The sequence below is a fragment of the Phyllostomus hastatus genome, unplaced genomic scaffold, assembly GCF_019186645.2.
Source record: "Phyllostomus hastatus isolate PE091 unplaced genomic scaffold, TTU_PhHast_1.1 phas_contig_98, whole genome shotgun sequence".
In the NCBI taxonomy this organism is placed as follows: domain Eukaryota; kingdom Metazoa; phylum Chordata; class Mammalia; order Chiroptera; family Phyllostomidae; genus Phyllostomus; species Phyllostomus hastatus.
The window spans coordinates 5,768,385-5,778,995 of record NW_025333999.1 but is presented as its reverse complement, the minus strand read 5'-3'; the positions used below and the strand labels follow the sequence as shown (position 1 = coordinate 5,778,995).

Genomic DNA, 10,611 nt, shown 5'->3' with positions numbered 1-10,611 from the left:
GGGGCAATTTAGGATGGGGAGTATGGGTGCCAAACAAAATACAGAACCCAGCTAAATGTGAATTTCAGATAAACAATAAATAACATTGTGTCCCATGTAATATTTGGGATACACGAAAAACTTATTCGTTTATCTGAAATTCACATTTGTAGAAAGTAATATAAACTGAGTCACATTAAAATAGAGTGGAAAACAGAAAGAAAAACAAACAAAACAAAAATAAATAAAAATTAAAGCTAAAACCAACAAACAACAACAGAAAAAAATAAAATAAAATGGATTAGAAACTGTCACCCCAGAGACTGCCTGGCGTGTCTAATGTCTCAAACCTTTGGAATGTTAAAACAGGGCAAAACAACCTTTGGACAGCGTCTAAGCAGACTCGTTTCCAAAGAACTGTTTGCAAAGACAACAAGAAGGATATTATGAATAATAGTCTGAAATTTTAAAACCTGGTTTAGAGTTAGCATCACTATGTTATGTCGTCTGCGCCAACAGAAATGTCTTCCTGCCGTCGATGTCACTGTTCCCCTTTCTCAAATCCCCATTGCCTTTGTCTCCTCATCAGAACACGATCTGGGCTTCTGCTCTAATCACTCCAGCCCAAATAGCTGTTCTCATTGATCTCAAATAAATGCTCAGTTTCCGACTTTGAAAGGCCTTATGTTTTAGGTTAACATATCTAATACAGGGAGGACTGTATTTCTGTATGCTAAACGGGCAACTCTATCCGGTCCTCTCTGAGGTTGTATCCTGATGGATGTAGGACGCAGGGAGAGTGTGAAGGGTGTTTTGGGCAGGGTCCTAGGGCATGGGCTAAGGCTCTGAGACAGGGCCTGCTGTAATTACTCACATTCCTGCTGTGGTAGTTGAAGTTATTGTTACCCGGAATCTCCCCAGACCAGGCCTCCCTCGCTCAACGTCTTGTTGCAGTCAAATCACGCCCATCTCAGATTCCAAAGGAGCCTTTTCAGATGGGGAAACTCAGGCGGAGAATCCGGAGCAGGCGGAGACGAGACCCAGAATCTGGCGTGGGCGGGGACAAGGAAGGCCGTACACCTTCAGTGCGGGCGGAGTCGAGCACCACAGAGTGAAGTGGGAGGGCGAGAAAGAAACCCAAAAAACAACTAGGGCGGAGTCGAGAACCCGAGAGCGACGTGCGCTGGGCCGAAGCCGGAGACTCAAGGTTCGGCGCGGGCGGGGACGAGAAGCAACGCTTGGGCACAAGGGGACAGCGGCCGGCGCGGGCGGGCGCGGCCTTTGTCTCCTCCTCTGGCGCGCTCCGCGGCTGCACCGGCCCCATGCGCCCGCGGCCCCTCGGCGCCCCAGCCGCTCGAAGCCCCTAATTTGCCCTACCCTGACCTCGTCATGGCCGAAGCTACCTCCGGCTCTGGGGGCACGTCCCTAGAGGGCGAGCGCGGCAAGAGGCCCCCACCAGAGGGCGAGCCTGCAGCCCCGGCGTCCGGAGTTCTGGGTAGGTGTGCGGCGGCTGAATCAGTCAGGGTTGCAGGTGACTGGGGTGCGCGCGGCGGCTGCACAGGGAGGGGAATTGGGGTCATCTGCCTCCGACCTGGAGTCCAGTCGAAGAGCCTGTCTCCTCCTGGCACTGCGGCTGCGGCCAGGCGGGCGCGGCCAGGACGTTGTAGCGGGAGGGGGTCCTAGTGATGAGATACGGACACGCCCCTCCAGACTCGAGGCTGAGCCCCGTTATGCCTTGAACTACCGGATCGCTGCTGGGCAGGGATGCGCTTGAGAGTTCCTCTCCCCAAAGGGTGTAGAATCATACAGTTCTGGGTTCGAATCCCAGCTCTGCTGCGTGACCTTGGCCGCGTGACTTAAATACTTTGGACCTCAGTTTCCCCACCTGTGAAATGGGGGTAAGAACCGCACCCAGCTGTGAAAACTCGCTGACATAACATGGTGAAGCGCACAGGGCTGCGAGTGAGCGCCCTATCGATTGTGGTTTTGGAGGCGGAGCTGGGCCTCAAGAATGAGTAAGATTTGTAAGGCAGGGTCTGGGGGAATGGCATTCCTGGAGGAGGGCCCGCTAGTGCAAGGACTTGAAGGCAAGGAAATGAGCCAAGGCCAGAGCTCCAAGGGCCTTGAAAGCCAGGCTGAGTGCCCAGGAGCCCTGGCGAGTGTGTGAGCCGGGGCAAGGGCTGGAAGCCAGGCTCCTGGTCCTGTAGTGGCCTGATGGCCGGCCTGCCCCCAGATAAGCTTTTTGGGAAGCGGCTCCTGCAAGCAGGTCGATACCTGGTGTCCCACAAGGCGTGGATGAAGACTGTGCCCACGGAGAACTGCGACGTGCTGATGACCTTCCCAGGTACCTGTGCCCACCTGCCCAGTGCCCAGATGGGGATCCCCTGAGTGGGAGTCTGTAAGGGGACTCGGACCCTTCCTGGCGAGAGCCATCAGTCCCTGCACCCCTTGGCAGATACGACGGATGACCACACACTGCTGTGGCTGCTGAACCACATCCGTGTGGGGATCCCCGAACTCATAGTGCAAGTCCGCCACCATCGCCACACGCGTGCCTACGCCTTCTTTGTCACCGCCACGTATGAGAGGCGAGTCCCTGTCCCTGGCCTCTCGCTGACCCTGCCACCCAGCTCCCTGCCCTTCCAAGCACCAGCTACAAGGTCCAGCCACTCTGTGTTTGACTCAGGTGACCAGCAGGTGCACCATCCCTAGCTCTAGGATGGAGAGCCAGGGCCTTCCCATAATCCACCTCCCCTCCCCTCCCACAGCCTACTCCGAGGGGCTGACGAGCTGGGTCTGCGTAAAGCGGTGAAGGCCGAGTTTGGTGGGGGTACCCGCAGCTTCTCCTGCGAGGAGGACTTTATCTACGAGAATGTGGAGAGTGAGCTACACTTCTTCACCTCCCAGGTGCTCAGTCTCTGCCCCCAGCGCACATCCCGCGCATACCTAGCCCTTCCCTAGTCTGCAGGCATTACTCGCTGTGCTCACGCCCTGTCTCCTGCAGGAGCGCCAGAGCATCATCCGCTTCTGGCTTCAGAACCTGCGTGCCAAGCAGGGTGAGGCGCTGCATAATGTGCGTTTCTTGGAGGATCAGCCAATCAGTGAGTGAGGCGGGGCCAGCCCTGCACGTGTGGGGAGTTGGGTGGGTTTCTTAGAGGAAAGCCTATCAGGGCAGGAGGGTGGGACCTAGATACAACAATTGAGCTAATGAAGAATTGGGTAGAGCCTGGAGCTAGATTAAAACAATGAGCTGGAGGGGAGGGGCGTTGGCCTTAGCAAAGGGTGCCCTTATACCCCAGGAGGCAGGTCTACAAGAACTTTTTCTGAGTCTCAGATAAAGAGAGGGCAGGACCATGGACAGCATTCTTGTATATTGTGCAGTGCGCCTCAGTTTCCCCTCCTGGAAACCAGCTGCTGCAAGTTCACTTTCTGATGCCAACTTTGCACCATTCCTCAGATATTCAGAGCAGTGAACCGAGCCCAGTGGCTTTATTTAAGAACGTGGGACCCCACCCTTCTAGGTTTCCTGCACCCTTTCCCACCTGTGCCTGTGCCTGCACCTCCCAAATTCTGAAAGAGAACCAGATATTCCACCCACCCAGAACTCCTCTCCTGGGAAGAGCCTCTGCAGGTTTAAAAGCAGGCAAAAAGTTGTGGCTTGGGTTTCAGCCAAGGAGGTGTGGTCAGGCCAGGAAGAGGCAGAGGGGCCAGGGTCACCCATTCTTGTCCCCCAACAGTCCCTGAGCTGGCAGCCCGTGGGATCATCCAGCAAGTGTTTCCAATCCACGAGCAGCGCATCCTGAACCGCCTCATGAAGTCATGGGTACAGGCCGTGTGTGAAAACCAGCCTCTAGGTGTGGCCTGGGCCAGGGGCTGTGCAGGGGTCCCAGGAGGAGGGCAGGGCTGACCAGGAACCCCTTCCCACCACCCACCCCTGCAGACGAGATCTGCGATTATTTTGGTGTGAAGATTGCCATGTACTTTGCCTGGTTGGGCTTCTACACGTCAGCGATGGTGTACCCGGCTGTCTTTGGCTCTGTCCTGTACACATTTACAGAAACCGATCAGGTGCCGGGCATGGGCTGGGTGTGGGCTGGGACACCTTAGTCACCCTCGCCCCTGGGCTGGCCTGTACAATAGCTGAACCTCCCTCTACCACCCCCAGACAAGCCAGGATGTGTCATGCGTGGTCTTCGCCCTGTTCAATGTGGTCTGGTCAACGCTGTTCTTGGAGGAGTGGAAGCGGAGGGGGGCAGAGCTGGCCTACAAGTGGGGGACGCTGGACTCACCAGGGGAAGCCATGGAGGAGCCACGGCCCCAGTTCAGGGTCAGTCAGAGGCTGCTGAGTCCAAGGACTCCAAGAATGGGGGTTGGAGGCAGGGAGCACTGGAGGAGCAGACAAGAGGCGTGAGACCCATCTGTAGCATCAAAAAGGCTGTGCCAAGTGTGGAGGCCCTGTGTGCTCAGAGGCAGAGGGTGGGCAGTTGGAATCGAGAGACGGGGAAAGGTGTACCTGGTGGGGGCAATGGGAAAACAGTCATGGGGAAACTGACTTCAGAAGATTAATGGGGGTGGGGGGGCATGGGTAGCCCCTCTGCCTCAAGCTGGGCCTAGCCCCTGCCCTCCCTCAGGGCGTGCGACGCATCAGCCCAGTGACACGGGCCGAGGAGTTCTACTATCCACCTTGGAAGCGGCTGCTCTTCCAGCTCTTCGTGAGTGTTCCCTTGTGTCTCACCTGCCTGGCCTGCGTGTTCCTGCTCATGCTCGGCTGCTTCCAGCTACAGGTGATCCCTGGTCCCCAGCCTGGCCCCGCCCTGGACTTGGTGACCACGTGCCCAGGCCCAGCCTGAGCTGAGCCCAGCAGCCAGGGTGACCCGTGAACCTCCTGCCCCTGTAGGAGCTGGTGCTGAGTGTGAAGGGGCTGCCTCGCCTTGCTCGGTTCCTGCCCAAGGTTGTGCTGGCCCTGCTGGTTAGCATAAGTGCTGAGGGCTACAAGAAGCTTGCCATATGGCTCAATGACATGGGTATGCCCTTTGAGGGGAGGTCCCTGCTGCCCAGCCCCTGGGGGGTGGTCCCTAATGCCCCAGCCCCTTGGGGGAAAGCCCAGCCCCTTGGGGGGAGTCCAGGCCGCCACCCTCACTTGCCCGCTCGGCCCCCAGAGAATTACCGGCTAGAGAGCGCCTATGAGAAGCACCTCATCATCAAGGTGGTTCTGGTGAGTAGCAGCCAGCAGGTGGGCACAGCAGGACTCCTGAAGATGGGGCGGCAGGGTGACCACCCGCCTGCTTCCCACAGTTCCAGTTTGTCAATTCCTACCTGAGCCTCTTCTACATTGGCTTCTACCTCAAGGACATGGAGCGCCTAAAAGAGGTGAGACCATGGCCCAAGGCAGTGCCCCCGCCTTCCCGTGGTGGCCAGCGGGGATCGGGGGTGAGGGGGCCGGGCCTGGCCCAAGGGGTCCACAGGCTTTCCAGCCCCTCCCCTCTCCTCCATCCTTTTCTCCTCTCTGTCCGTCTGTCCATCCACATGTCCTCTCTCTGCCTGTCACCCCCATCTGTCTGTCCACCTGTCCTCGGTCCCTTCACAGCTCCTGCTCGTCCTGTCCCTGTCCCAGAGCCTCGAGCGGCAGCTGCGGGCGGTGCTGGCCCCGCTCGTGGCCCTGCGGTTCCACCTGCTCCTCCTCTCCCTCCGGGGCCTCCTGTGCCTGGCCCGGGCCAAAGTATGGGCAAATGGCGAGCCCAAGGGGCCTCGCTGGGGTGGGCAGTGTGGCTGTGCTGGGGGTCTCATGACAAGCTAAGGGTGCATGCTATGAGGGGCTGGGGCTCCACTGGTGGGGAGCAGATGGCAGGGGCCCCCAAAGGCCCTGGGCACTGGCTGAGCTCCCAGATGGCTCTGTAAACAGGGTAGCCTCGGGCCTCCAGCAAGGTTGGCTAGGAGCGCTGTGGCTGGTTGGGCTGTGGCTGGTGGCAGGTGAACAATGCTGGAAGCTGCAAAGGCTGGGGACTCGGTGTCCAGGGTCATCCGAAAGGGTGGAGTTAGGAACTGGGCTCAGAGAGTGTCTGGAAATGTGTTCTGAGAGGGCGGGGGCCCCATCCCACTAGCCTGTCCTGGTTCCCAGGGCCCTGCCTATTCCCCATGTGGCCCCTCTTCTCCCTCTTCCTGCCCCCAGATGCTGGCCACTCTGCTGATCACCCGCCAGTTTCTCCAGAATGTGCGTGAAGTCCTGCAGCCGCACCTGTACCGGCGGCTGGGCCAAGGCGAACTCAGCCTGCGGGCCGCCTGGGAGCTAGCCCGGGCCCTGCTTGGCCTGCTCAGCCTTCGGCGCCCTGCACCCTACCATCTTGAACCCCAGGCTGAAGAGGGTGGTGGCAGTGGGGGCGGAGGGGGCCGCAGGTGTCTCAGCGGGGGCTGTGGGGCACCTGAGGAAGAGGAAGAGGCCACAGTGGAACGGCGACCCACGGGGGAAGGTGGGGAGGTGGAGAATGGGTCCAGAGGGGATAAGGAGGAGGAGGAGGACGAGGAGGAGGAGGACGAGGAGGAGGAGGACGAAGAAGAGGGTGAGGAGGGCGGCCTCCTGGACTGTGGGCTGCGTCTAAAGAAGGTCAGCTTTGCTGAGCGGGCAGTTGGGAGACATCGGCCTGGCCCGAGCCCAGAGGCCCTCCTGGAGGAGGGGAGCCCCACAATGGTGGAGAAGGGGCTGGAGCCAGGCGTGTTCACACTAGTTGAGGAGGATGATGAGGCAGAGGGGGCTCCTGGTAGCCCTGAGCGGGAGCCCCCAGCTGTCCTGCTCCGCCGGGCTGGGGGCGAGGGCCGTGACCAGGGGCCAGATGGGGGCCCAGAGCCAGAGACCGGCTCAGGTGACTTGGCCCGGAGGCAGCGGCAGCAGAATCGGTCCTCTTGGATCGACCCACCTGAGGAGGAGCACTCGCCCCAGCTTACCCAGGCTGAGCTTGAGAGCTGTATGAAGAAGTACGAGGTAAGGCAGGCGCCTGAGGGTGGAGGCAGGGCCCGAGAAGGGCGGGTGCACACTGGTGGTAGAGGTGCTGGAAAATAACAGGGCCCTTGGTGTAGCCAGGAGCCTGCCGAAGGGGAGGCTCGGAGTCCATGTGGGATCGTCTACGGGAGGCGGGCTTGGCAGAGAAAGGTGGTCTAAGGGAGGAGGTGTCCTGGTCTAAGCAGGTGCCCGCCCGCAGGACACGTTCCAGGACTACCAGGAGATGTTCGTGCAGTTTGGCTACGTCGTGCTCTTCTCCTCTGCCTTCCCCCTGGCTGCACTGTGCGCCCTGGTCAACAACCTCATCGAGATCCGCAGTGACGCCCTCAAGCTGTGCACAGGGCTGCAGCGGCCCTTTGGACAGCGGGTGGAGAGCATTGGCCAGTGGCAGGTGTGGGAGGGCCAGGGGCTCCAAACCGAGGTGCACAGGGAGACGGGGTGTACCAGGAAGGAACGCAAGGCCTGTAGAGCAGGGCTGACGCCGCCTGAGCCCCACTGTGTCCCCCCGCAGAAGGTGATGGAGGCCATGGGTGTCCTGGCAATTGTCGTCAACTGCTATCTCATCGGCCAGTGTGGGCAGCTGCAGCGCCTCTTCCCCTGGCTCAGCCCCGAGGCGGCCATCGTGTCCGTGGTGGTGCTTGAGGTGGGGCTGGTGGCCAGGCCAGGGAGCTGGGTATCTGGTGGGCTTCCCCAAGCCTTCAGCCTCCAACCTCCTCCTTTGTCGCCTCAGCACTTCGCTCTGCTTCTCAAGTACCTCATCCACGTGGCCATCCCTGATATCCCAGGGTGGGTGGCTGAGGAGATGGCCAAGCTTGAATACCAGCGCCGGGAGGCCTTCAAGGTACTCAGGATGGGGCTGGGCTCTGTTCACCCGCTCCGCTCAGTGGACCATCTCTTTGCCTGGCTTGCAGCCATGGCCTTAGCAGGAGGGCAGGTGTGCAAAGCGTGGTATAATTGGTGCTCTAAACAGACCTGGTCCCTTATGGAATCATGGGTGTACCCTGCACCAGGCTGGCACTCTGAACATTCCATCACCACCAGCTTGTCCAGCGGTGTCCCATTCAAGGTCAGAGACACAGCTGATGCTTCCTAGAAGCCCAGCCTCTGCTACGTTCCCCAGAAAGCCTCAGAGGGGGTTCATGAGCTCTCTGGCACCAGTCCCTGGTGCTCGCCATGGTGATGGCGATGTCCTCTGTCCGTGCTGCTCATGTGGCCCCACACAGCAGGGGCCACACACACTTGCATTGGCATTGACAGAACCACATGTGGCAACTGGACTGGCCAGTGTGGACTCTGGTCTGTGCCAGCCATGGCTCTGTCACCTGCCGCTTTTCCAGAAAGCAGAGAGCCACCGAGGCCCATTATCTGTTTATACTCCCCCAGTTCGTAAGATGGTATCTGGCACATGGCTGGGGACAGAGTGGCCAGTAAATGTTCTCTTGTCAATTTTCAGAAAGTATTGGTGTGAGTCTAGGGATGTGTTTGGTGCCCAGTAAGTGTTTAGATCTCTCCTCACCTCCACAGAGCCCCAGGGTGGGTCAGGAGATGGAGTGAGCCCCCAGGAAGTGTTTGGATCTTTCCCCACTTCTCAGGGAGTTCAAACACCCTCTCTTCCCAGTCCCCTAATGGCCTGCCCCACCCACAGAGACACGAGCGCCAGGCTCAGCACCACTTCCAGCAGCAGCAGAGGCGGCGGCGGGAGGAGGAGGAGCGCCAGCGCCACGCAGAGCACCACGCCCGGCGAGAGCGTGACACCAGCGGCCGGGAGGAAGCCCGGGCTGAGGGTGCGGGGCTGGACCCTGCTGCCCCTGAGAAGGCCTCGGTCAAGGCCAAGGGCAGTGGGGTGGGCAGCCATGGTTCAGAGCGACCCAAGCGCCCAGGGTCCCTGCTGGCACCCAACAACGTCATGAAGCTGAAGCAGATCATCCCACTGCAGGGCAAGTTTTTGTCATCAGGGGCCACATCCTCCTCAATGGCAGGCACAGGGCCCAGCCCCACCACACGGCCAACCCCTGCCCAGTCACCCACAGGCAGTGATACCCGCCTGCCAGCCTTCCTCAGCTTCAAGTTCCTCAAGTCACCCGAGGCCCGGCGGGATCCTGAGCGTAGCCACTCACCACCCAAGGCCTTCCACGCGGGCAAGCTCTTCCCCTTTGGTGGCGGGGCCCGGGCTGAGGCCGGGGCCAATGGGGTGGGCGGGCAGATCCGACTGGACGGGACCCCTGGCGGTGGCAGTGGCAGTGGAGGCAGCGGCGGCCGGGCCCAGCGCAGTGGGCAGGTGGACGAGGCTGCGGCTGAGGAGCCAGACGCCCTCCGGCCTGAAGAGGAAGGCTCAGGTCACAAGCTTTAACTCGGGGGTGGGGACTCTGGGCTGGGATTTGGGTGTATGGCAGGCTAGCCAGGTCTGGGAAGAGGGGCTAAAAGGGGACAGAGGAGGCTCGGTCACTGATACTTGTCGGGGACCTGGATCCATGTTACCTGAAACCTCTCAAAGCCTGCTCAGTTTCTCTGGGACCCTTGAGTACCTGGAGCCCTGTGCCTGACCCTCCTCACCCCAGGGAGGGATGCCAAAGTCCCCCATCCCGTTGCCCTCCCAGGGCACCTGGCCCACCAAGCTCCAGGCCAGAAGTGAGGGAGGCCCCTTCACCACCTGGCCCAGCCTCTCCTTACCCCATGAGACTCTACACCCAGCTTACTCTGGGGGGACTAGACCCCCCCCAACCCTCTATGCAAGTTCCCAAACTGAAGCCCAGTGTTTGAGGAAGACTTCCTGGAAGGGGAGCTGGGGCTGCCCAATCAGGGAGCTCGGTCAGCTTGGCCACAGGCTGCACCCACAGGCCTCACCCCTGGCCTCTCCCACCTAACTTGTACCACCCCCAGCCAGGGGTCCAGCAGCCCATTACCAGGGAGCTCAAGAGGTAGAAGTTGCAGGATCAGGGATTTAGGTCTGAAGTCAGAGGCAGTTTTTCAGACTGGCCTCTCCCCGGTGGGGGAAAAATATAGTGCTGCAGGTGGGGGGCGAGGGTGCACCCCAAAACTGATCAGAATCAATAAGGCCCTGATGTGCCTAGAAGCTGGGGAGGGAGTGCAGGCTGGGCCCCCAGTTGGGTCTGGTGGTGGGGCGGCATCCTCCGGAACGGCCCCTCTCACCTCCGCAGGGACAGCGCTGGCCCTCCGCACCCGCGGCAGCCGGAGCCCCGCACCATCAACACCAACACCGCTGCCCGGGCCCCCAACACCACCCGCCAGCTGCTGGCAGTGGGATGGGCCTTGGGGCTGTGGGGGTGAAGGCACCACCCCCCGCCAGGCCCCTGCCACCAACACAGAGTGCCAACCCTGTGCCCTGGCTGGGCCCCTGCCTGCCCCCCAGCCCCTGCCAGGGGATGCCAGCTTCTACAGCCTTGCGCCTCTGCCTCTGCCACCATCCTCTGAGTTCCCTGCAGCCTCTCCCAGCCCCAGCCCCAGCCCCCAGGCTGTGTGCTGGCCCAGTGGCTGGCACTAGCTCTGCCATGTGCCCCGCCTTCCTGTTCTTAGCAGCAGCAGTCACCGACGGCGGCCATCACCCAGAAACACGCTTTGGGGCCTGGGCCCCCAGTATTGGTCTCCCCTTCCTGGGGTGAGGGCCCAGCCCCTCTATC

The 10,611-nt window shown here is 60.4% G+C and overlaps 1 protein-coding gene across 4 annotated transcripts; it reads left to right on the top strand.

The window, feature by feature from the left end:
* The first annotated feature begins 859 nt into the window (after positions 1–859).
* Positions 860–10,552, top strand: ANO8 (anoctamin 8). Of its 4 annotated transcripts, none has more exons than XM_045853488.1 (19): positions 860–1,474; positions 2,213–2,323; positions 2,435–2,567; positions 2,748–2,886; positions 2,984–3,080; positions 3,717–3,833; positions 3,920–4,047; positions 4,145–4,306; positions 4,611–4,763; positions 4,877–5,003; positions 5,139–5,194; positions 5,275–5,349; positions 5,567–5,698; positions 6,149–6,955; positions 7,173–7,364; positions 7,485–7,616; positions 7,704–7,814; positions 8,619–9,309; positions 10,132–10,552. In XM_045853488.1, the coding sequence occupies exons 1-19, from the start codon at positions 1,369–1,371 to the stop codon at positions 10,473–10,475; spliced, it is 3,813 nt and encodes a 1,270-aa protein (XP_045709444.1). In that variant the 5' UTR covers positions 860–1,368; the 3' UTR covers positions 10,476–10,552. The 4 variants fall into 4 exon arrangements, with proteins under 4 accessions (XP_045709444.1, XP_045709443.1, XP_045709446.1 ...); XM_045853487.1 differs by having other exon boundaries at positions 7,173–7,394; XM_045853490.1 differs by lacking the exon at positions 5,567–5,698.
* The last annotated feature ends 59 nt before the right edge of the window (positions 10,553–10,611 follow it).